The 27105-nt window shown below is 33.7% G+C and overlaps 2 protein-coding genes across 2 annotated transcripts; both read left to right on the top strand.

The window, feature by feature from the left end:
* Positions 1-1167: 1167 nt before the first annotated feature.
* LOC123315918 (protein APCDD1-like) lies at positions 1168-18616 on the top strand. The gene is made up of 4 exons (XM_044901825.1): positions 1168-1673; positions 9649-9769; positions 16950-17221; positions 17412-18616. The coding sequence occupies exons 1-4, from the start codon at positions 1625-1627 to the stop codon at positions 18551-18553; spliced, it is 1584 nt and encodes a 527-aa protein (XP_044757760.1). The 5' UTR covers positions 1168-1624; the 3' UTR covers positions 18554-18616.
* Positions 18617-22128: 3512 nt separating this feature from the next.
* LOC123322713 lies at positions 22129-22790 on the top strand. Its single transcript, XM_044910701.1, has 2 exons — positions 22129-22336; positions 22645-22790. The coding sequence occupies exons 1-2, from the start codon at positions 22129-22131 to the stop codon at positions 22788-22790; spliced, it is 354 nt and encodes a 117-aa protein (XP_044766636.1).
* The last annotated feature ends 4315 nt before the right edge of the window (positions 22791-27105 follow it).

Below are 27105 nucleotides of genomic sequence, written 5' to 3'. Positions count from 1 at the left end.
TCCTTCATTTGGAGTCTTGCCCGCAAAACGAGTGGCGAAGGGTGTAATTCTCTTGAATTTTGGAAAATCTCAAATATCTCGAAAAACAAGGCACTTTTATTGAACGTAAAATATATTTATGTTCGACTGCATCATAAACACTTCATTTATGAATTCGTTTAGAGTCCATAATATACTACTTTATTGGACACCACTTTATTGGACATCACTTTATTGGACTCAACTGTCAATATCATTCTGTCAAGTAAATAATCTAAATGCAAATAACACTTTATTCAGGAAGAAGAATTTAACTTCGACCTAAAAACAAAATTATGAATAACTATTCTAAGCATTAACGTGGTAGTGAATATTAAAAACACATTCTTTGTTATTATAAAAATGCATGCCTGAGGAAGTCGAGCTGGAAGTGGAAGCACAGTTTTCGATCTGCAATACTCTTGTACTTCCTGGCCCAATATTCTGGTGGCAACACTTATTTTAGTACTTTCCGATTAATCTATATAGTCCATAGCGAGCTTTCAATTCAATACTGAAGTAAGCCAGAATACTGTCTTCTGTTGATTTCACAATTTTCTTCGCTTTACACCACTTGTTATAGGCCGCATACATATTTTCATAAGCACTTTTAGATTTAGTGGGTAAGAGAGATTCTTTGGCGCTTACGGCTAAATTTTCTACGCTTTCTTCTCCAGCACTATCCATTTTTTGGATTATTATGACGTTTGTCACAAAATTAAGGAAGTAAACAACTATGTTTACTGAGGTTGCCAAGGTGGCTGGTTACTAAGGTAAGAAAATCAAAAGCACACTTAATGTTTTTCAGTAATAAGCCATTTCAGAAAATAAAATTTCTGCATTGCAGTCAAACATAAAGCTTTGTATGCAACTCGTACATAATTAGGCTTTATGGACTTGCCCAAGTTATTGGCCTCGCTCGCTTTGCTCGCTCTGCCATAAACTTTTGGACTCGTCCATAAAGATCTAATTTATGTACTTGTTACATAAATAGCTATTTTCTGAAATGCCATAGAGTCCTCTACCCGCAGGCTCCATATTGTCCATTCATTACGCCACACCCTGTATAACGTAAAATAGGAATATCAAATTTGACAACAATTTGAAAGCTAACGTCCAGTTTCATAATTTGCAGCTCTTTAGGAGCTGCTACTAGTTTTTGAGCTAAACATTTTAATTTATGTCACCTTCCAAATATATTTTCAGGTTTCTTAATAGAACCACAGGTATCAGAAAAGTCATTCCTTGTTGTCATACATGGGTTAGAGGGAACAAAGAAAAGTTGAACCGTAAAATATGTTGGATCCTAACAAATGTATTGAAATGGGAATATTTTTTACTCTCACAATGATCCTCCATCTCTCTTCCACCTATGTCACAACTTGAAAAGGGTCTGATCGTTTATCAACTAGCTGTCAAAGTCAGGGGACCCCCGCAGACTTGACATGTTAAAGAGGTTCGGAGAACTTCCAGAGATTTTACTACCGACTCTCTTCTGGATCTGAAGAACAAACATTCGACCAAAGTAACCCGGACGGGCTGGTTGCTGAAGAACGATTTAAAATATAACGGCAACGTGCGACGCCCCCGCGCTGACAAATACGATATGTTGTGTGACAATTTGTGTTTTTTGGTTTTTTTTCTAACTGTGTTAGGTGAGAGCTTACTTTGACTATTGTAAAAAAAAATGGAATTATGCGAAATATTTTTCTTGATTTGGCGCCCTTATTTTGTATTTATATTTGTTTTATTTCAGAAAATTTTTCAGAATTTCTTTTACTTTTTTTACTGATTTGTAGTGAGACTTTCAACTATCAAAAAAATATTGGTATCAAATCAAATTTTTTGATCAACTTTGAAAATCCTTCAATTTATACGACTATATGGAAAGTCCGCAATAATAAACGCAATACATATACTCCAGTCACTTTTATTTTAGCACTCGGATGGTCATGGAAATTTGGCACATTTCTATCTATATAGTATGAAAATGAGGGGTTATGACGCTTGCCAATACATTTTTGGGTTTTATTTCAGTGATATGTTGTCCGTTCTACGTAAAGGACTCAATAATTATGTATTTCATCACAATGTCGAATCACTTCGAAAAATATGAAGTTAAAAATATGTGACGAACATAATTGACGTTTATACAAACTGATTGAAGGCATACGAAATCTAGTTATCGGCATGGAACATACAAGAGGTCAGTTTTAAAATATATATAGGTACATATTTTGCTATGGAAGAAAATTGAATTATTGACAATAATATGCATATGCAGTAACTTGAGGAGAGTGTTGGTTATCTTCTTTGGCTAAACACCACTTTTTTTACATTTACATTGTATAGAACGAGTGAAATGAAAAATAGAAAAATTAATCTTCTGCAACTTACTCTACGATGACACTCACCGAAAATCCTGTGTAGTAACTTTTCGCATTCGTTCACCCTTAAATAAAATTCTCAAATGCCACCACTTTTTTGGTTCTCCCAATAGAAGGAAATTCTTTGTCATCCTCTTCATTCACATTCTTTCTGATTCAGCTAAAATATAAGTCGTTGAGATTATATAAATTCACTTACGTCAATAATCAAATTTGAAGTCACTTTAAGCTTAAAGCTTTCTTTTCTTTGTCATTTTTAGTAGGGTTAAAGGACGCTTTAAAATTATACCGACTTTAGGTTTGATTATTAAACCGGCCGTTACATTGAATATGTTCGCTACCGTCTGATATATTGTAGATATTACAATCTCAGGGTTACCTACTATTTGAATGAGCAAACCTAAATTTTAAATCGCACTTCCTGAAACCCTGTCTTCTCTCTTTTACAATCACTTTCGGCATATTTGTAATATTAATTGATATTAGTTGTAAAAACGGTGTTATGACATTAACGACATTTCATGAGTGCCAACCTTACTTACTCCGTTCTAGTTACAAAAAATTGAAAAAATTATTTCATGGCCAACCGAGTGCTGAAATAAAAATGAATGGGGTATATATGCATAGGTACATCATTTTTATGTCAGTCCTGCATTGGATTATGCTTATGTTTTTCGAAAAATGATTCACCGTATTCAGAATAGTTCTCAATTTTCTGAACATGGATTAATAAGAGATGTGACACCAGTGTTGCAATGTTAATTTGTTTATTTCAAAAAATTTTCGCTATTTTTTATAATTTCACTTCGAAGACATCTACAACTAGTCACATAAATAATTGACTGCATAAAAAATTCTTCGGTTCCGTCAATTTTCTTTCCGGAGTGGGAGAGTGTTCTTCAGAAGAAATTATTCACCTATACTGGGTGATTCACAGCTATGGCGTACATATATGAAAAACTAATCATAATTTTGTGCTGCAAATTTGCTTGTTGGGGTTTTTGATGAGAAACTATCTCCCTAAAATATTTTCAGACCTCTGCAACTTCCATTTATTTCGAAAACAGCCTACTATACTCTCTCATTTACAATGATACACCCACTAAATCTTTGCGTCGTTAGATAGCTGATTTGGTGCCAATTTAAACAATAAACCACACCTTCGCTGAAAACTCGACAATGAAAAAAATGGTAAAAACTGGAGGAGAAGGTTTTTTCAAGAACATCGTTACCATTTCAAATTAATGTTTCTGTTATGTAGTATTATAACACTGTTTGCTGTTTGGGCAGAATATATACAAGGTGTTATGGAAAGATCATCAAATTGGACAAATCGAATTCGTCGATACCATTGACTGAATGTCAAAAATCAAGATTTTCAAATTACAGCCTATATTTTTTATTGTTTTAGTCGGTTGTACATAGGTAAAGCGTGAGGGTCATTCAAATAAATCCTAATACCTAAAAAGGAAATTCTCAGAGTTATCGAAGAAAAACTTGAAACAAGGAGAAAGAGCCATTTGGAAGTGCTTGTTTATTCTGTGATTTTCGTAACATATAGAGAGATACTAAAATTTGATATCATTTCAATATCAATTACTCATCAGATAATACAATTGCTGTGGCAGAATAACCGAGTAGGTCGAAATGGCTCATTTCTGTTACTTCAAGTGCTTCTTTGATAGGTAACTCTTTTTATTTCAGGTAAATAGTTTATATAGGTAAACCTCTTTCTTTTTTTAGGTAGAATCGACTGCACAATGAAAAATATAGTACTTCGAAAATCTTGAATTTTTATTAATTCGATTTGTCCAACTTGATGCTCTTTTTGAAAACACCCTGTACATTTTAGATTCTTTCAAAATTCAAACAAGACCTTCTCAGCAGAAATATTGGAAGAAGTGAGACTTTCCATTTTCACCATTATCTTCATGAGAATATCAATCACTCATAAACCGTTAAGTTTTTGCCCAAGGTGATAATTGATTGTTGAAATGGCTATCAAAATCAGCTATCTGATGCGAAGATACACTGAGCGTGCCATTTGAAATGAGAAAATCTATATTCTGGACCAGTTGAGAAACTTTTGTTTTCAGAATTTAAAAAAAAACACATTTTCGTCCAGTTGCAGGAAAGTCCATTAAAATTTAATACTTCATTAAATTCTTAATCCTCCATTTTCCCCTTCACAAATGACAGTTTTAAATTTTGATAGGACATCAAATCTTAATGGACTTTCCTACAACTGGGCCTTAGTCAATCAAATTCAAGCGTTCTTGAGCACTTGGTGTTTGTTGATGATTCAGAATGATAATTAATTGAAAAGAGGGCTTTCATTATTCAAAATCTCGGCTGGTGACATTATAACTGAATAATTGAAAACAGGACTGTATTCTCAAAAATGAACCTGAAATATGATTAGATATCATATCACTGCGACAAAGTTATTCGAAGTAGATTGGCTTGACGAATAAAAATTCAAATTCACTTCGATAGTTCACTCTATACAAACGTTGTGAATATCAATAATAGGTATTTGCCTGTTTCATTTTATGATTATTCAGTCATTAATCAATAAATATCCAATTAGCATAAATTTAAAGGACGAAATAATATAGGAAATACCAGTCAGTTTTTCTCGGTCTAAATAACGACTGAATTTGACGAGAAACAGAAGCCATGAGTCAAAGGACTTGGATTTTTCGACTGTTGACTTCGGGGTATTCAATTTCACCATGAATAAACTGGTACTTGAGAACTGGAATCCCTCTAGATGGAGGGTGCTCAAGAATGACTTATGAGGGTTGTGGGTGGTGCAGATTGACGATATTTGGGCAGTGAATGCTTTTTATTCAAAACGTTTCTTTTGATTCGAATGTCGTGAACGAATACGTTCCAGGTGTAGACTGGAGATTAAGAATCAGTTTGAAATTGTTTTGAAACATAGAAACTAATCGATTTCAATCTTGAATCTGCGATTGATATCAAACTACTTATGTAGGGTAGAGTAAAAGTCTTATCCTCACTCATATGCTTCATTTATTGAACACCTCAAAATGGACATTTCTCAAGTAACAAACTATTTATTATTTTGCATTCATTAAAAGGAAGGTACTTTTAGGAAGCATTCACAGTTTCCTGAAAAAAATCACTGATTAGTAATGCATAACTTCAGATATGTTTTGAAGTCGTTGACCGAACAGAAAATGGATTATCAGGGTACCAGTGAAATCTTATATACAGGGGATTCGAATAGGACTGTCAAATATGGATTTATGGAAAAGGCAATAAGCCGACTTTTTCAAATGAAGACAGTATGTTCTCTCAATAATTTGGCCACATCATTTATAAATTATTCCAGAAAAACTTCGTTCGAAATCGTATCTGTGTTAATTTTCTGACACTTTGTTGTGAAACACAAGTATTTATAAGGATATTTTGAAGTTGACATCAGAGTCCATATTTTCAATTCTATTCATAGAGGTTGTTATGGAACATGAACAAGCCACAGATATAATTATACAGGATGAATCTTTAACTCGTACAAATATTTCAACTCTAGATTATCTAGCTCAAAATAAACCACCTTATTGCTTTATCGTTTTTCCGTATCGGCTTAAAAGATATATGTAGGCTGTTGAAAAACCATAAAAATGTAATTTTTAGTTCTATCTCACAAATGGTTTCATCGAATGTAATGAATTTCGGAATATAGTTTTTCATTTATTTGATAAATTTTTTTCGAACACAAGATATCACCCACGTCTTCCAGTTTTCTCATTATACCCAATACGTACCATGAAAATACCAAAAATTCAAAGAACCCAACTACGTTGGACGCTATTTAATGAATATTTGAGCGTTTTGTAAAATAAAAGTATTCTTCATATTTTCGAGTATTTTGATTCGATGTTCAAACATGTTCGACAAAATCAAATTATTGACTAATTAAGTAAAGTATTTATGCAATCTGAAGTTCTTTGTGAGAAAAATAGTCCAAATAGTATACAGGGTTGGGATAAAGTTTGGCACCAAATTAATATCTTCAAAACAAAACGGGCGATATTTTTGAAATTTGGCAGCTGAGTGTAATGGACCACAATGCAACTGATCAGCATATTTTCATTAATGAGATACTTCCGGTTTAACCGGAAATGACAAAACTTTTTTTTCATTTAAATGGAACACCCTGTATATTTCTGCAGATTCTGAAAGTGCACCTTGTTTCGGATCTGTCCATATCGGGTTCCATGTGAAAATTATCTGTAAAAAGAAGAAATTCAGTCTTTTTGTACATTTGAGAAAAAATCCATTCAAATAAATAAATCGTTGTTATTTGTATCAATAGTGAGAAATAAAACGAAATACTTTGTATTAGATAACTCTTTCTGCTTTTCATGGCGTATTTTTTATGAAAATCTATAAAAAAAAGAAATACAGGGCTTTTACTAGTAGAAAAAATTTATTGAAAATAATTTTAAAAAAAATCATTTTAAATGTTCGAAGTGCTTTTCCTGACAAATATCGCCCGTTTTGTATTAAAGATATTAATTTGGTGCCAAACTTTATCCCAACCCTGTATAAACGAATGTGTGATTTGAAGCGTTTTTATATTTTACAGAGAAAATTCCTTTTGATTGGATTCTTAGTATTTTCCAATTCGTTGAAAATGCCTTCAGATTAATTCTGGACCATTTTCGGAGACACTAATAAGCTTGAACCTGTCTCTTCGTCAGTTTATATATGTTGAAGCTTCCGAGAATCCGATCCATATTGTGTTATGACAGGACCAGGCAATCTGTTTAAAACTTCGACACAAAAATACACAAACACTGTACGGTTTCTGTTTTCTGTTAACAGTTCCTCCGTTTATTTTGTTTCGTAACCTAACTGTCTGTGTTGACTGATGGCTTAGCTTCCGTGATAATTACCCTTGGCCTGCGCTGTCAGTAAACACTAGATCTTTTCCATTTTACGTTCATTAGCGTACCTTGAATATCGTAGTCGGTGAATAAATAGAATTAATGAGACTGAAATTCTTTCAACTAGAGGTTTAAGAGATTTTTCAGAAGATAATATCCGATGACACTCCTGGGAGATGAATTCTTCTGTTTCAAATTCAAACTAAATATCCAACTAGTCACAGTCGCAACTAATTTTTGCGGAAATTCTTATAGGACCCTTCAACTTAAATTTTTTGATGGGAATTCCATTTTCTATATGTTTTTAAATAGTAAATGCGGGTTGAGTGACGCAACAATACGAAAGGCTCTTCGAGCTGTAAAAAATAAAATCATCCTAAGTATTTTTTGACAAAATTTTTTTGGTATACCTACCCAATTCTTAACAAATGATTTATGAAGTGTCGAAATTGAACTGACGTCAGCCAGAAAGATAAAAAATACTTGGAAGGCGTATTATAGGTTTCTTTTCTTTGTGAGACATCAAATATGGCAACAGAATACAGATTGGCATTATTCCGTCCTAGATAATTTTCAAATGCACTATTTTTATTTATGGCTGAATGATGTCGTCAACTGAGAAAATTGTCGGATATTATTGAACTTTGGACTTAGTACTTATCATTCAACAAAGTGTGAAAGCATATGGGTATCTTTGACATCATTCAAGAATATTTCAAGGAATAATTTTGGAAGCTGAGAGGGTTATTCATATTTTGGAAATGAAATCGTTCCATTACAATACCAGGGGATATGAAAATTTCTGGAAAAATAGTGTACTTCGCTAGTACCTACTTCGGTAATTTATACCTAACATTTCTTTTAGAATATTCTTACATCGATTTATTCTTTGAGGCTTGACAATAAAATAGATCTGAAACTCCAATAGGTAACGTTTTTTTAATTATGAGCAGAATTTTTCGACATTTTTACATATTTTCGCACAAATTTTGGGATAGCTCCTGAATAATAGGTAATTGCGTATTTGAATGCAATATCTACATATCTGCCTTTAATGTAGTGAGGGTTTATTTTAAGCTTCCACCATGTGTTTATTTTGATGTCTTTTTTGGCACGTTCGTCAGTACATCCTTTGAAAAAAATCGCACTGTCCTCAGGTTACCTGATCTACAGGGTGTTTTTCAAAATTATAGCTTCCATTAGGTTCCAGGAAACTGCAATCAATTCTCATTCCATTTGCATACATTTCTCAGCTCTTTTATATTGAATTGAAAGGCCTTCATTTCGAATAGACAAGGAGAGAGTTTTTGTTTTATTTCATTTATTTCTTATTCATCACTTTATATTTTATTTTTGCTAATAAAATGACTTAAAGAGAAATACTTGTTAGACCCATCCTTGAGTTACGCTTCAGAAAACTGATGTATTCGATCAAATGAAAACTGAAATTAACATTCAATGACGTATATTCAATTGATTGAATTCATAAAGATTCAAAATTCACTCCGTTATGAGATGAATGGGTGTTGAATATCGACACGAGAGAAAAAATTATTGTCACTATCAAGAAAAAAACTCAGTTCTCAGCAACCTGGATAGTGCCATGCAATATTATTTGGCGAATTGAATAAATGAATCTTACAGTTTACGTAGCTATCGAAGAAATCATGAAATTCATTGTACATACAGGGTGATTTCTCGAACTTTTTATGAACTATCCAAATTTATGTGAAACGGTCCAGCAAATTGAATGTTATTTGATTGCAGTTTTCTGGAACCTCCTGAAAGCTATCATCTTCATTCCAAAGATCGGATGAATCGGTGATTTCGTTTAGGAGATAAGGGTGGTTTTAATTTCCATTCAAATTTGAAAAACAACTTGCAAATCAGAATCTAGAATTCCTAGATACTACATAACGCGGATTTTCGTAATCCTCTAGGTGTAAGTTTTGAGAAATTTTCGTTTGGGTTTTGTAGCTAACTGTTTGCTTCCAAGAATTTGTTCTGACCGTAAATATTGCTGGATGTGAAATCACATATCAAAGGTTTGAAGACCTATCTTCTCTTTTTATTTATTGATATTTGAGATATGTGATAGTTTCCACACTAATGCCGAACCTTTCATGAAAATAGATATATTATGACATTTCTCGAGTAACTATTGGGAAGATTTGATTTATTCAGAACCAACCCTTTTCGGGCCAGTTTGTCTTCAAAAGAAGCCGACATGAATGTTTTTCAACATATTTTCAAGTAGCGTGGCATATTGCTTAGTAGGTACATGCCATGGTTTGAATTATAGATTTATATTTCTTTTTCAGCTTTTGAGACTGTTTTGACTTCAAGATGCGAGGAATTAGTTGCTTTGTCTACTTTGGAAGATAAACAAACTGTTGTGGATACTAATTTGGAATTACTAGCTGGAACTTGGATTTCCGAGGGGTGAGTTCATTATTATACATATTATGACTATGTTCAACCCTAGATTGATTATTCCAAAAACCGTCGTATGCTGCTTGTATGTTTTAATATTTTTTATGGAATCATGAAGGTCGAAATCCCTAAAAAGTTTCAGAACATCATATAATGATCGCAATACTTGATCATATCCTCTAAATGGATCAATGAAGAAGTAAATTCTCTCGAATCTACTCAGATTCGCATGGGCAAATACACCATTTTCTTTCGGACTGGTGTATTGAAAAAGTGTTTTCTATGATGAAAATAATACATTTTTCAGAAATAAGTCAAAATTATATTATAGCTTAACATTTATATGCCTCCGAGCGTTTTGTTTTGATAATAAGATTATAACGAACCTATAAGCTTAACTCAGTCATTCAGACCTTTCTAAGTAGACATGTATTTTCTGCGAACTCCACTAAAATTAAAAAAAAAAACTAAATTTGATTCATATGGGAAAAGTTTCAATCGAATTTCCTAAAACAATACATTTTCATGAATTATTCAGGGAAATTTTATTTTTGTGAATTTTTAACCGGAAATCTGAACTATGGTGTATAAAGAATTTTATCTCGAAAATGTGATCTGACAGTAGTGTGAGTAGACTACAGAGATAAACTGTGCAAGATCTCCACTGTCTTATTCTGATAGCTTTTTAACATAACAACATGATACCGAGTAGAATCTCATAAATCCTTGTCAAAACATACAAGAATTCACTTGGGTCAAAACAGTCAAGACAACGGAAGATCAATTGGAATGAACCACAGGAGGCAAAAACCCTGTCAGAGAAACGAAGATTGAAAGTGACTCCTCATTGGTAGATGGATCCCACGTAAAAAGACGAGTACAAGAAAAAAGAAATTGAATTACAAAAATTATAATTGAAAATTTAGATTTAAATGAAAATAATATTTACAGATTTGTGATAGAAAATGGGCAATCTGATAAATGCCTGAAGGGACTAGCTAACTAATGCTTTTGTTATCTGAGTTAACCTTACCTAAACTAAACGTGGGTGGGCGTGGATGTTGCAAATCCATTAGGTTTAAGATTCTTCTTGTCAATTTTGACTCTGGTTTCCGCAGGTGTCCCATCAATAATGGATGATGGGCCCAACTGATAATTATTTGGTACGGATGGATAGTATATATTGTTTTTATTGTTATTGTGTTTAGTCCATATACTGAAAATATAAAAAATCATTCTTCTTTTAGAAAACGAAAGTTATGAAAATATGCAGGAAAACTAAAATAAGGGATATTGAAATCACATGGCGATACATGTACCTATCCATTAGCTAGACCGTTCCAGAATTAAGTGACTATCAAAATATGACGTACACGTCTACGAAATTTCGATAATTGACATTTATTGTTTTAAATTCGTGTATGATTTGTATGATTCCTGCAGTAACCATACTTTTACTAATTACATGAGATTTCCAACTCTCTCCACTTCTAAATACTTTTCCAGATTGTATCTAAATATAAGACAGACATATCCCGTCTCGCAAGGAGCTTAGGAGAAATAGGTTCAGTGAGGTGAATAGCGTTTATTGGAAATAAACTTCAGTTTTTTCAGAGTTTCATTGGAGTTCTCCTTTATATGAATACATATTATTTTCGAATGACCTGAAAATGTTCGTTGTATCGAAAATTTGTTGGTTAAAATTAAAAATTGAGAAATTCTGTAAAGTTTAACATGAGTTTATCAATCTTGACCAAGCTATTGTGTCTAAAGCATCGTTTAATACTTTGAACCGTTTTTAAAATAGAGGATGAGTTCGAGGCGTTCATCCATACATGGATGAGGACAATATTCGATGGCGAATCCCCATCTTTAGTCAAATCTTTCAGTATTTCGAAAATACAAAGAGAAAAATGTATTCAAGCAAATTTTATAGAGAGCTTTATTAGATATACCTATACAACTTCTGTAATGAATGCAAAACAATTTGATGCATGACCATAAAGAGAAAGATTTAAATGAAACTTTGTGAACTCAATCCACGTTTTTGATGCTTCAGCTTTTATGGAAACTGTCAGATTATATTTATGAGGGAGAGAAAGAATGAAAAGAAAAGAGAGGCACTAAACCATGCTTAAAATATACGAAGTATGGGCTGAGATAAGCGATTGATCTTTCGCTTTGTATAGCTCTTTATCTGAAAAACGGTTAAACGTATAGAAAACTTATTCAGACGAAATTTTTAGAGCAATGAAATAAGCAAAGAAAAAATTGATTCACATAGATAATCTGTGGGTATATTTCAAAAATTTATTTTTGTGACTTTTATTAACGTTTTTCTGTTGCTTCGTCTCGTGAAAACTTGAAGAATATATTTTTTCGTTCTTCTTGAATCATCTCCTTGGAAATACAAAAAAACTGTGCACTCCCACTTGCTCGGCCCGCACAAATGATGATTCATGACTCAGTCTGACATGCCCGAGTAGCCCGTGTATGTTTCATATACTTTGTCTTTTTTCCTTTTTATGCGGTTTTCCAGGAAAATTCCCCTATATATAATATACAAAGTGTACCAAGTTCGAGGGCCTGTTAGACGTTTCTGGAAAACTGGACCTATTTGAAATTGAAAATTTGGATTATGATATTGTTCGACATTATGTACTGAGCTAAAATCGGGGCTAAAATATTCTTGAAGCCTAAGCACTTTCAGTCATACAGGGAATGAAAGTAAATTTTTCTTTTTCTTTTCTGATATGATTTGAACAGAAATATATTCGAAATTGAATACTCTATCATATTAGAAACGAAAAAATAGAAAAAAAAATTTTTGAAAAATTTATTTCCATTCCCTGTATAACTGAAAGTGCTCACATTTCAAGAATATTTTAGCTCAGTAGATAATGTCGAACAATATTATAATCTCAATTTTCAGATCTCAAATAGGTCCAGTTCTCCCTCGAACTTGGTACACCCTGTATACTCGACTGATTTTTCGTAAAAATAGGTGTACTCTACAATGTCCTCCATATACATATCTGACAATTGCGTTCGAATAACGACTTACGTTCATTGTGAATGAGCACTTAGTCTGGGATTCTACATTGACCTTACCCTCGCATGTATGGCTAAGCTCCTCGAATTAATCACTGAGCTCGAAAACGGTTAAGGGTATGTAAAATTGTTTTAGACAAAAGTTGTATAGAATTTTTTCATCTACAACTTTCAAGATGAATACAAAAACAATTAGAGGTACAGGAAGAGAGATATTTAAAAAATGCATTGTTATCATTTTCAAACTGTCAGACAAAGAAAACCCTCATGATAAGTATCAGCTTAATGATGGTGAACACGTCTGCAACACCGAGATTAACCATCTCTATGAAAATCAGACACGCTTGAGGATGTAAAGGTTCTTTTTTGCATTTTCAAAGGGCCGCTATGACCTTGCGTCACGTCCGAATTGTCAGTCTCTTGAACAGTAGCTTCCTTTGGGTCCAATTAACATGTCCTCTGAAAATCTGACACGCTCGAAAACATTTTTTTACCATGCCCCACCACGCAAACTATCAGATTAACATGAATTTATTATCAGAGACACGTAGCTCCTATCTTAATCTGACACGCTCGATTATGTACACCGAACGATTTTTTTACATCTTTGAGAACTTGCGCTTTCCGCTTTCCCAATCCTCGAAAGTGCATACATCATGGCACCTTTTTCCTTTTTAATTTTCAAAATCCAGATCTCCACGACACTCGAGTAAATCTCGATATAGCATCGTGGGCACCCCAACTATAAATTATGAATTCAAAATTTTCTTATGAGGCTCCTAATTTGGATATCCTTATCTTATCAAGAATTGTGAGATCATTTGTTTGGTATAAATGGAACAGAGTTATTATTCAATATCAGTCATTATTTATAATATCGAGACTAAAATAACGAGAAGCGCTAGACAAAGTCATTTATAAATTTATTTTAGTAGTCGTGATTCATAATAAATAGTGTCTATGGCATATAGACATATGAATAAAAACTAACTGCCAGTTTTGAAACTAAAGAAGGGGTTAAAATTAAAGGACTTCAAAATTTATTATGATCATAATCAATTGAAGTCTCTTTAAATAGACTAACGTCCAGCTTCATAATCGAATTTAACGTCACTTTAAGCTTAAAGCTTCCTTTACTGTCATTTTTAGTAGGGTTAAAGGAAGCTTTAAAATTAAAGCGACTTTAGGTTTGATTATGAAACCGGCCGTTACGTCCAGTTTCATAATCATAATCACTTTAAGCTTAAAGCTTCCTTTAGGATCATTTTAACGTCCAGTTTCATAATCAAATTAAAAGTCACTTTAAGCTTAAAGCTTCCTTTAGTGTCATTTTTAGTAGGGTTAAAGGAAGCTTTAAAATTAAAGCGACTTTAGGTTTGATTATGAAACCGGCTATTACGTCCAGTTTCATAATCGAATTTAACGTCACTTTAAGCTTAAAACTTATTCCTTTACTGTCATTTTTAGTAGGGTTAAAGGATGCTTTAAAATTAAAGCGACTTAAGGTTTGATTATGAAACCGGCCGTTAGTAGGGTTAAAGAAAGCTTTAAAATTAAAGGGACTTTAGGTTAGGTTAGGCCTCGATTTCATAAAGCTCGATAGGGGAATCAACGCTTGATTGACGGATAAACGTTAATTTGTTTTCAATCAATAATTCATTCTTGAGAGTTCGGAATACCATTCTCGCATCGAATTATGATCTATACACGTCCATTCAATGATTCTCAATTGCTACTTCTTCAATATAATGTAGGAATGGAAAAAATTTAGTGATTTCGTTTTTGAAATCGAGTGACTGTCAAATCGTTGATCAGGCAATAAATGTTTTATGAAACTTGCTGTGATTGTCTCACTGATTGAACAATAATGCTGCGCGTCAAAAAAGCACAAATTTTTAAGTATCTGCAGTTTTATTAATTGGTTTTTCAGTTAAACCTCAACGCCCCATGAATTAGAAACGAAGCCTTTTCCGCCTTTAGATTATTATGGAAAATAGTGCTTTTTTTCGATTTTGAATCGTACCATGTTGATTCGTCGCATTGTCATAGCATTAAAAACCTAAAAAATATTTTAGATATATTCAAAAAATGCTGAAATAGGAGTGCGAATGATTTCATAGATATATAGATAAGATTTACCTACAATAAGGCTTATTTAAATACAATAATCCCGAAATATAAACGCATTCGATCGACTGATAATATGCACTTCCATCCGAATTTCAGATGAGGCGGAGGACAGTGCTCGATGTTTTAACAATTCAAATCGCAAAAAACGAAAATAAATGTAGACATCGCCGGTTCGATCTGCAATCATGTTGGTCCCCAAACGACCATTCCAGATTTACATAAGAATGTTGAAACCTTTTTTATATACCTATCTCCAATCTCGAGAAAAGTTTGTCTAGAACAGTCGGTTCAGTTATAGTATACGGGGTATATCCTATAAATTAAGGTATCTATTAGGTACAAGACGAGTGTACCACCCTTTATATCTGACGACAAAATTGATTTATTTAATTTTTTGTACATTTTTGTTCGGATAGATTTCACTTCTCCGAATTCATCCATTAGCTTTACAAGCCACCCTCCTAAATTTTTAAGCAAGGAGCTTTCATTCCATTCATAATTATTTTCCCTGTTTATTTAACATCAGTGGAATCTTATAGTTCAGAAGTTAAGGAGTATTTGTAGATTGGAACAGCTGCTAAAATGATCGTACCAATAATGTTCCCTACTTTCTTATTTATTTTGATTAAGCATGGACTTCACTTAGTGTGAAAAGTAGTCATAAGTAGCTTGTGTCAAACAAGTATTTTTGTGATTTTTTTTCCTGTTGAGATTATACAGGGTGTCTTTGACTCGTAAGAATATTTCAATAGAAGATTCTTGAGGTCAAAAGAAACACTTTTTTCCTTTACCATTTTTTTCCGAATCGACTCGGTTTAAAAGATACAGGCTGTTAAAAAAGCATAAAAAATGTTATTTTTAGATCTAAAAAACGGATTTATTGAATTAAATGAATCTCGGAACATGGTTTATCATTCATTTGATGAATCATTTTCGAACACAAGATATCACCCAGGTCTTCCAGTTTTCTCATTATGACCATTACGTACCATAAAAATATCAAAAATTCAAAGAACCCAACTCTTGTAACTAAGTTGGACGCTATCCAATGAATATTTGAAAGTTTTCCAAAATAAAAGTAGTCCTTATATTTTCTCGTATAATGCGCTGTTTTCGAGTAATTTGATAAAAAATATCTGTTACTTTCCGGGTACTTTGGCTGAATGCAACTCTGTTTAAAAGATCCACAGATGTGTAGTGTCACAGATTTAGCTTGTTTAGTGAGGGGAATTTTGTTTTTCCTGAATGCAACTCTGTTTAAAAGATCCACAGATGTGTAGTGTCACAGATTTAGCTTGATTAGTGAGGGGAATTTGGTTTTTCCAGGGGTGGCACAGTTCATTATGATTATGAAAACTAAAACCTGCATCTTTTTATCAGGGTCGAATTGGATAAAATGGTATAAGAACCCTGTATATCGGTGAATCACATACACTGAAGAAGTAATTGATGTTTTTGAAGTCTTATCGAATACATTATCTTTTCTTTTTTTTTGTAATTGAGATTTTTATTTCGGATAATTCATCTATAAGGCATATTTTCGATAACAATTCAAAAACATTAATCAGTCCTACAGTGTATGTGACCGACCTCAACACTTAAGAAAACTAAATATCCGAATTCAATAAGCTACACCACTTCATCCCTATAATCATAAAGGATTGATAAAATATCCATCAATGACCGAATCATACTCAGCAACAAAAGATCTAGCCATTTGTGGTTCTGGCATAAAAAGTTAGGTCCATTAAAAAAACTTATCAACCCTCCACTCCTTGTAGAGGGTGCATGCTTGACTCGTCAATTATACATAAAAAGTAGCATAATTTGAAATAAAAATCGACCGCTTTGAGTGTCTAGTAGTCTAGAATATGGTAAATAGTATACACCGAATATTAATTTTGAGTTCAACTTTTCACTCACTCTGTATATAGGTACATATTATATTCACGTAATGTAATATTCGTTTCGATCCTTCTATTTTACGAATTAACTTATTTTTTTCCAGATGTGAAACACGTCCAGGTCCGGAATATGTAATTCGATATTACCAATTTGGCGACAAGGGAAATTTCACCCTCATCCAGCATCATTATTGGGATGAAAGCTGTTCTTCTCCGAAACTTACGTTAACCGCAACCGGACGCCTGTCGCTGAGGAATTCTTTGATACAACCTGGAGCTAGCACTGGTTACCCGAAACTTCGGAATATTACCGTTATTCCTCAAGATGTCAATGCTGCCAAAGAATTGGATCGATTTGTAGCCGCAAAATGTCCAGGTCAGTTCTTAATTCAAGAAATTATGAATATGAAGATTGCATGCTGCATGATAGTCTCAGCCTTATTTATTTTTAGTAAATATGATTAATGAGTTTGGCTCTGCTTCAATACCATCTTCATCGAATACACAAAATTTTTTGTTTTGTCTTTGTTTATGGTTGGATAAAGAAATTCGTAATTTTTTCACAGGTCAGTATTGGAAGACTTGGAGACGCTATGAGGAACACCTGGTGTACGAAAATAAAAACACGGTGAGAAGAAAATTACCGGCATACTTATCCACAGTTCACAATTTCCACTCTGTGAACAGCCAGAGGAACGTCCTTCATGCATCTGGCCACATATCCTGCCTTGGTTCTTTGAAATGGGCCTTCAATGAGATCAAACTCATCAAAATTCAGCTGAGGCCTCTTTCAGCTAGTCGAATCAAGAAATTGAAAGAAATGAAGATGGAGTTGCTTCTGGGAGATATTCATAGCAATCCCCATCTGAGGGAGGTCTACAATCCAACGAGTTTCCAAGTACCTCTATTGAAATATTCTGATAACGAAATAGTTACCGTTAACAAACACCCTTACTTGATCAAGAACACGAACACCATGATGTCTAATGTCTTCACCAATGCCAAAATCCCACCTCATCTATTGGTTAAATTGAATCTCCCCCCTTACATATGGGGAGAATGGACCTCCGTGAGATGTGAGATAAGAAACATGGGCCTCTACCTCAAACGTCTGTTCTACTTTTATTCGGAAGATTCAACATGGATTGGTGAACATAAGTTTTACTCCGACCCTTTCTGCACTGTTATTAGGTTTTCTGTCACAGCTGCTGGTTATATGAATACTGTAGGAGAAAGCAAAGTTATCGAAGGATCTTACGACATTGATTTCAATATAGAAAGAGCTAGTCTTACAGTTATGGACCAGAGAATGATAACGGACATGCATCTTACAGACACGTGTGGCCTAGATGAATGGGTAGTTAACGTACCGAAAGAATTGAGCTCAACTAAAGGATGCCTCCAACTTGGTATAGTTCTTCCTTCTGTTCTTCAAGACATCGTGAAAATCGAGATGGATTTTAGAGGTTCGCTGATTCTGTTCCTTGGACAATCAGATAGTGATAACTTGCCAAGCTTGATGAAAGAAAGACCAACGGCTTTTCAGCCTCCCCTGATGAAATGCGGAGATGTGACAGCCTACTCTCAAGAGCTAAGGGATATTTTGTATGACGATTTAGAAATTAGTAATGAGGGTAACAGATTCTTTCAGATTCCTGTTGTGATGTTGACAATGTCGTTGGTAATTTGTTATGTACATATATCTTGATGAACACTAGAAAACGATTAAGAAAGGTAGGAGCATATCGGAGTAGGGGTGACCAGTATTGAATGGTATTGAATTCACTGTAGAGCAATTGAACAAAATTGATACATATTATGAATGACATGGGTCATTCTCATCTCATGGATTAATTATAGATTATTTGGAAATTATTGTGACATTTTTACGTACATTAGCATACGCTGAGATAACGGATGCGAGCAAAGTGATATTAAATGTTCATAAATAAATATGTATATAGAATACGCTAGTGAATACCTCCGAAACTTCTATGTCTATCATAGAAAGTAAGCGAAATAGGACTACCGGGATTTGAACGGCAGTTACATCGCACTAGCGTAACCAAGGCAACCTAGCTTGTGTGACGTAGCTGGGGGGCAAATAATTCTTATTATGACTTAGTTCGAAAACTTACCAACCTCCAAATTCGCATCCTGTCTATGGTATATCTTCTTGGGTGTCTAGATCATCCGGGTATATTGCACATATTATCATAAATCGTTAACGCCTTCAATAGTAAGGAAGGTGAATAATAAAAGAAACTAATTCAAATGCATTACACCCGGCAATAATTAAATCAACACATGTTATGTTACGATCTAAATCAAAGTTTATTAAAAAATCCATTTCGTCGACAAAGATTATATGCTGACAATAGTTTCGTTCTCATTTGACCTCGTCAGTGAAACACAACTCCTTGCTCGACGAAACTGAAATTAATTGGCGGCTCGTTTATTCGACGTCACTAGCGGATGGTCTTTTCTTCTCGACGAAATGGTATTACTTCGGGATGATAGTTTGTTAGTTCGATTTAGATCGTGACATAGCATGTGTTGATTTAATTATCACCGGGTGTTATGCATCTGAATTAATTTAATTTATTATTGTACTTATTATGGAGATCACTGTGAACTTTCATAGATTGTATCATCTAGGGAATTCGAGGGTTCAAACCTTCTGGATACAACGGATCAGTTTTCGTGGAATACTGAACAAGTTCTACCAATTGCCGATTATTTTTGTTTTACCCAGAGATCTTACTTTTCACTCTTATCTATCGATGTGCTCCATTTGATGTGAATCGCCCTTTCGACGGTAAAACTAGCGATTTTGTTCGATAATTTGTTAAGATAAATTTTAATAACTATAGCAGCTCGGGCCAAAGTAAATGTGGAAAGGAATTTCATTTTGTTACCCCACAAATTATTAAACTGAATGATACCTTTTCCCATAGATGTATATGAAACCGGAATTATCGAACAAAATCTATATCATAATGTAGTACAATATGTAATAAAAAAATCTGTGATATTAGTCTAGTTAAATTAAGTACCTAAATATAGGTTGTTAATTAAGGATATTCATAACTTCCTGAACTGATATTTGATGAGGTCGTGCAAGGAAAAATTCAATTGAAAAAATATGAAGCTCATGTACTGAAAACCACAGTGAAAACAAAAAATGTGATGATTTATATAGATATGAGTTTAATATACCTACTGTTGTAATTGGAATGTGTTAAATGATGTGATAAAGCCATTCTGTAATTATTTGCTATGCTCTGTACGAAATAGTGATTACTATTTATATTGGAAATTTGTTATCACAATTATTGAATGGCGAAAAACTGAATGATCCTCCCTGTTTGTAAATATTGTAGATATTGTATTGTAAGTACATATTTTTATTCATAACACTGTGAAGTGAAGCTCAATAAAAATTTCTTGAACATTATGCATATTTTGATCTCAACAAATATAACTGAAAAAGATATCCACATTAACCAAGCTCGTATCCAGAGTCAGCATCCTCGTTAACGTTTGAAGACAAATCTTCAGGTCAGTGGAGTGCCGTTAGACTGTAAAATGAGAAAATGTAGAAACCCACGGGTCATGCATCAATTTCGAAAAATTTTTTTAACATGAGAAAGTTCACCCATCAAAAAGGTTGCTTCTTTCTAAAAACTCAATTTTTAAAATATACAGGTGATCACAAAAGTATCGGAATTGTTGAGATAACTTGGCTAACGAGCATTTTAGAGAAATATTTTTCAAACAAAAGTTGCAGGATTTTTCTCTGACTATCAGATGGTGACTATGGTTTCGACCATGACCTTGATCTTCGAAAGTCAATTCAAAATCAATTGCTTTTTTTCGTAGAAAACCTTATGCTTTGGATGCCCAAAATGAAAAGAAAAAGAATTTTACGTTCAGATATGATTTCGACTAAGGCCTCCCTTTTGACCTTGAGGCACCCGCAAGTTGAAACGAGCAAAAGTAACGGATCGGCGGCAAAAATACAGAGCATTTCTGAGGAAAATATTGCCCATAAAAATTTCACAGTTTTTTCCACTATTCATGAATTAGACCTTGGTACTGACCTTCAATGCCTTTTTTCAAGGCATTTTGATTTTATCGACGGAAATCGAATATTCGCTCCTTTTATTTTTGGGGTCAGAAGAAACCATTTGGTTGAAAGAGTGCTTTTGACCTTGAAGTGACCTTGATGATTAAGGAAAAAGTTGAATTTAATATCAGATATCCAAGATAATAGCCTGAAACTTTGGTATATAACATATTCTTCCAGGTTCTTCTGCCTCTCTACCACTTTTGCAACATAAAAGAGTGAGACAAACACAACGATCGTCATTTCTGTTACTATCATGGCCAATTCCTGAAAGTTTTCGAAGTATTTATCGTTCATTTGAAATGTTAGGTACTAACAAAGTTTAGAAAAATAATAATTTATTTTCTTGTCAAAGTATATGTATGCAGATATAGTGTGATTCCTTGCATAGGCGTAGCCAGGGTTGAGTTTCGGAGGGGGTTTGAAATAAAAATTTTGATTTTGACATATAAATTGAGACTCTTTGAAACTAATATTATGTACCTATATTAAATCGGGGGAGGTTTGAACCCCCAAAACCCCCCCTGGCTACGCCCATGATTCCTTGACTTGTACATATATTTCAAAAGAACACCATTTTTTTCTATTCGGCCTTTATAAAAAGATATATAGCCATTTTAAGTTTTCATAAGGAGCTACATAAAACAGAATAAAACCGTTTCATATACATATATTAAAGTGTTGAATGTCATAACTCCGTCAATATTTGCACAATTCATCTTTAATAAAGTTAATTGTAAAGCTCTTCTCAAGTGCTGCAAAAAGGTCCTTTAAGTTTTTCCCTGATTTGTCTTTATTTTTCTGCTATTTGATGTTGAACGTTTAAACTTCAGTAGTTTGCGAATTCATACTCTTCAGAAATGAGTCATATTTCGATTGACATTGCATTCAGATAGTGTTGAGGAAAATTCGTCATGATTCCGATAGAAATATAAATCTAGCCCTGGATGACAGCGACAGTAGTTGAAAATAATAATTGTTTCTGTTAATGTCATTTTTTCTCTTTTAAAAAGATAATTATATATTCTGACGACCAGAGGACCTCATTTTTATTCCTTTGTCCGGTTCTGACGACGAACATTTGGTGCCGAAACCCGGGAACATTACCCCAGTGTAGAGTGACGAAACCTCCACATCCTTTCTTTTACACATGAATGTATTTCTTCGGACCCATCGAAGTTGCTGAAAGAAGACATGAAAAACGTTGGTGTTTATTATTCACTTGCATGTCTGTCAGAGCTATTCACATTGAAGTCGCTCATTCGCTAACAACAGACAGTTGTATAATGGCCATACAAAGATTCACCAGCCGCAGACCTTGTCCACGAGAAATCTTCTCTGATTGTGGTACAAACTTTATAGGTAGGTACTAATAGAGAGTTACAGCAACAAGTGAAACATTTGGATCATCAAAAAATTCAGAGTGACGAAACCTCCACATCCTTTCTTTTACACAGGAATGGATTTCTTCGGACCCATCGAAGTTGCTGTAGGACGAAGACATGAAAAACGTTGGTGTTTATTATTCACTTGCATGTCTGTCAGAGCTATTCACATTGAAGTCGCTCATTCGCTAACAACAGACAGTTGTATAATGGCCATACAAAGATTCACCAGCCGCAGACCTTGTCCACGAGAAATCTTCTCTGATTGTGGTACAAACTTTATAGGTACTAATAGAGAGTTACAGCAACAAGTGAAACATTTGGATCATCAAAAAATTCAGAAGACCCTTATTCATATGGAAGAAGGTATCAAGAGTGGAATTTCAATCCAGCACGAACACCACACATGGGAGGTTGCTGGGAGAGGTTGATTAGATCTGTCAGGAAAGGCTTGAGCGCAGTACCTACTTACTTTACAATATCCTAAAGATGAAACACTACAGACACTCCTTTCTTATGTAGAAAATATCGTCAATTCTAGACCGCTTACTCCCATTTCTTTGGACGCAACTGATGGAGCACCATTAACTCCCAACCATTTTTTATTGGGAGGCAATTTTTATTTGTTCCTATCTACAGATTTTCAGGAAGACGATATATTTTCCAGAAAACAATGGAGAAAAGTTGGACTCATGGCAGATCACTTTTGGCGACGTTGGTTGAAAGAATATTTACCTACCTTGACTAAGCGCTCAAAATGGTTCCTGAAAGCGAGACCTCTCAAAATCGACGACCTCGTTATAATATGTGACGATGACTTACCTAGAAATTCTTGGCCAATGGGTAGAATCATTCAGGTATTTCCGGGAAAAGATGGGCAAATCCGATCAGCGGAAATCAAGACCAATCGAGGAGTTTTAAGAAGACCAGCAGTTAAAATTGCTGTCATCGGGGTGGAGAATGTTGAGGAAAATTCGTCATGATTCCGATAGAAATATAAATCTAGCCCTGGATGACAGCGACAGTAGTTGAAAATAATAATTGTTTCTGTTAATGTCATTTTTTCTCTTTTAAAAAGATAATTATATATTCTGACTACCAGAGGACCTCATTTTTATTCCTTTGACCGGTTCTGACGACGAACAGATAGTTCGTGAAAAACTAGTTTGTTCAGTTTTTTAATAAGCTACAATTTTGTTTTTAACAAATTTTCCGATAAAGCCTATAGTTTTTGAATTATTCGTAAAAGCCCGTTCAAAGATTTGTTTTTAGGTAAAAAATCAAATTTTGGGTACAGGGTACACCTAATCACTTCACAGCATTTGGTAAAGGTTCAATTTCACAAAGTGTATTTGGATTTACGAAAATATCCCAAACAATTATTACCGAATGAGTGTAACAAGTTTTGATGAACTTTTCGAAATGATACGACCCTACATAACATAACATTTTCGGACAAAAATGAATAGTTTTATTAATTTTAGGCCTAAAATGTTTCCATGAATAGGAACACCACTCCACAAGGGTATCCAACAGACAGAAAAATTCGAAGAATGCTGTTTGATGAAATGGACGAATTGTCTTTCGGACCACCTGTAGAGTGTGATTCGAAAAATGGAAGATTTGAAAACTCTTCGTTAATTCATTCATAAAAATCATACATTTATCTCGAATAGTTCTCAACATATGATTTCTTGTTAAAACCATCATTACAACGAAATTTGTCGAAAAAAGTATCCTACATCAAAAAGGCAAATAGATGAAAATTTTTTTTAACGCTTTTTTGAAATTTACAATGTACTATTCTTAAGTAAAAGTGTTGAAAAATATCTGACATGAAGAAGTGCCAATATTGGTATTATATTCTAAATATGCAGAAATTCGTATTTCTGCAACACATTCACTTAAGAATAGTAGATTGTAAATTTCAAGAAAGCGTTAAAAAATTTTCACGTACAGGACAAGTTTACGTGTTTTTGTTCACAAAATGTAAATTCATCATAACGATACATACTCTCTTTGTCAGTAGAAAACTGAATTGATCCCACTCTACATTATAACACAAGTTAAGTAAGTGATTGTTACATCGCAGTGACCATCAATTTTGAAATTCTATAATATTTAATTCGGAACACCTCAGTAGGAAGCAGCACCGATTAATATAAAGCCAACTACTCCCTTGTTACACATTTAGTGAAGACCCCGTATAGTATATTTTATTACAATCATGCAAATCAGTGGCGGATTAACATATTCGCTGCCAGTAGGCTATTCAAATTTTGCCGCCCTTACCATAATTATTTAGTTCAAAATATTAATGACAATTTTTGTGTCAGTGAAAATGTAACTTTGGGATTTGTACACGTTGGTCCTAATAACAACTCATAATTATTGTGACCTAGGGAATCGATGTGTCCGAGTTTCCAGATCATTTTTACAACGCAACGATTAAGTTGAGATTTCACAAGAAATAGAACGTTTATTTCTGAATGAAAGAAAATTTAGTCATAGACTTCTAATAAGGTAAAGTATTGGATATATTAATTGATATTAGTCACACAGTGATATACCTACATTCAGTAAACTTGATCATTTTGCTGGGAACACAGTTCAAAATAGAATAGATAAATTCTATATCAAACGAAAAGAAGAAATTTATTATCATTAAGTATGGCACAGCATATATATATGGTTACATGGTCCATAGGAATAGTTGCAAAAAAATTAAGGGGGTGATTCTTCGTCAAAAAATAGGGTGGACCTTTAATATGCAATTTTCTTTTCTGAGTCCTCCTGCTTAGTTACAGCCCGAAAAGCAGTTTTCAATTTTTTTCTTGCGAATCGAAAAACTGACAAGAACGAAATCAAGCAGATATTTTATGCGGGGTAGAAAATCTCGGTGCTGTTCCTCTATGATTGAAAGTGCTAGAAAAAGCTACCCCTAAACATTGTTCCGCAAGAAACTTTTTTCCATATCCGTATTTCAAAATAAAAGATTGATTTTGGATAGCTTGAACCATTCCTAATAAATAAGGTCTCTTGTAGTTTCTTGGGAAAATTCACGGAAAAAAAGACCGTAAACAAAGAGCATATCGAAAATTTCTGCGTTTGTGCACACAATCATCTTGATGAGTATGTGACAAAAATCTCAAGATGATTTTTTGAGAATGGATTAACTTATCCAAAATTAATTTTTTATTATAAGATATGAATATCAAAGTTTCTTGCGAAGCAAGGATCAGGGATGGATTTTTCTACCCCTTCCTATCATAGACGAACAGAACCAAAATTTTTTTTGAGCCTTCCCGTCCGTATAAAATATCTGCTTGAGGAATGTTCATTGATTTTCAATAAAAAAAAACAAAAACTGCTTTTCGGACACCATCTTCAGGGGGTTGTAACTAAGCAGGGACACAAAAAAGAAAAGACCTTCCCTACTATTCATATTATTATATGTATTACTAGCTGACCCGGCAAACGTTGTTTTGCCATATAAATAATTTCCATGTTGTATCATAAAAAAATAGAAATTAAAAATTTTGTCTAAAAAATAAAAAAAAAATTTAGGGGTGGACTACCCCTAACATTTAGGGGGATGAAAAATAGATGTTGGCCGATTCTCATAGATACCGGATAAGCACAAAAAATTTCATCAAAATCGGTCAAGCCGTTTCGGAGGAGTATTAAATTACTAAAATGGCTATTAAAAAATAAGGGTTGATCGTAGAAGGGTGAAAATTGAGGATTGTATGTATTTTTGTATGTTGTATCATAAAAAAATAGAAATTAAAAATTTTGTCCAAAAAATGAAATAAAAAATTTAGGGGTGGACTACCCCTAACATTTAGGGGGATGAAAAATATATGTTGGCCGATTCTCACAGATACCGGATAAGCACAAAAAATTTCATCAAAATCGGTCAAGCCGTTTCGGAGGAGTACGGTAACGAAAACTATGACACGAGAATTTTATATATTAGATATCGCCACAATCTAACTGACGATGACAATAAAATAGGAACGTAAGTCAGAAAAGTCTCACCTCGGGTTTCATAAAGCTTGATCAGGGAATCAACGCTTGATTGATCAACAGAAGACGTCAATTTGTTTTCAATCGATAATTCAGTCATGATCATTCATAATATCATTCTCGTATCAAATTATGTTCATACGTCCATTAAATTAATCTCAATTGCTACTTGTTCAATATATTCAGCAATGAAAAAGTTTCAGTGATTTCGTTTTAGAAATCAAGCGTTGATCGCACAATCAAAGTTTTATGAAACCCGCTGCTAAAATATCTTTCTGCGATGTTGTCATACGAAATTTTGTTTAGTTATGACTGTATACACGAAAGAGCCAAAGCGTTCAGCTTTTCTTGGCTCAATGTGGTTCTTAGGTACCTAACTTTTCACCTTTTTCAAGCAAAAAAAGCTTCTCTCACCAGAACAATAAGTCGATGGTGTATACAGGGTGGGCAAAATTCTTTATCTACTGAGGGAAACTCGAGAACTATGGCAGCTGAAAGAAAACGGATGACACATTTTCGAGCTCAGAAAAACAAAGAATGGTGAAAACGGATTTTGAGTTATTAGCAAAAAATGAAATTTTGACGATTTCGAAAAGTTCTCATAACTTTTTTGTCTTTGAAGTTACAGATCTGAAACTTGAACCTTCCACAGACCCTTTTTTACGTAAAATCCACTGACGAGCACCAAATATTTTTTCATTTCGAAACAGGCGAACT

This window comes from Coccinella septempunctata, chromosome 1 (assembly GCF_907165205.1).
Source record: "Coccinella septempunctata chromosome 1, icCocSept1.1, whole genome shotgun sequence".
Lineage (NCBI taxonomy): Eukaryota > Metazoa > Arthropoda > Insecta > Coleoptera > Coccinellidae > Coccinella > Coccinella septempunctata.
Note: the sequence above shows the minus strand (reverse complement) of the source record. Positions and strands in the feature narration are given on the sequence as shown.

Excerpts from the sequence above, each read along its gene's own strand:
- LOC123315918 (XM_044901825.1), top strand. The coding sequence starts at position 1,625 with ATGTTGTGTGACAATTTGTGTTTTTTGGTTTTTTTTCTAACTGTGTTA. Across the intron at positions 1,674-9,648 it reads TTTTTTTCTAACTGTGTTAG|CTTTTGAGACTGTTTTGACT; the intron begins GTGAGAGCTTAC and ends TTTCTTTTTCAG. Across the intron at positions 9,770-16,949 it reads GGAACTTGGATTTCCGAGGG|ATGTGAAACACGTCCAGGTC; the intron begins GTGAGTTCATTA and ends ATTTTTTTCCAG.
- LOC123322713 (XM_044910701.1), top strand. The coding sequence starts at position 22,129 with ATGTATTTCTTCGGACCCATCGAAGTTGCTGAAAGAAGACATGAAAAA. Across the intron at positions 22,337-22,644 it reads TTGTGGTACAAACTTTATAG|GTACTAATAGAGAGTTACAG; the intron begins GTAGGTACTAAT and ends CAAACTTTATAG.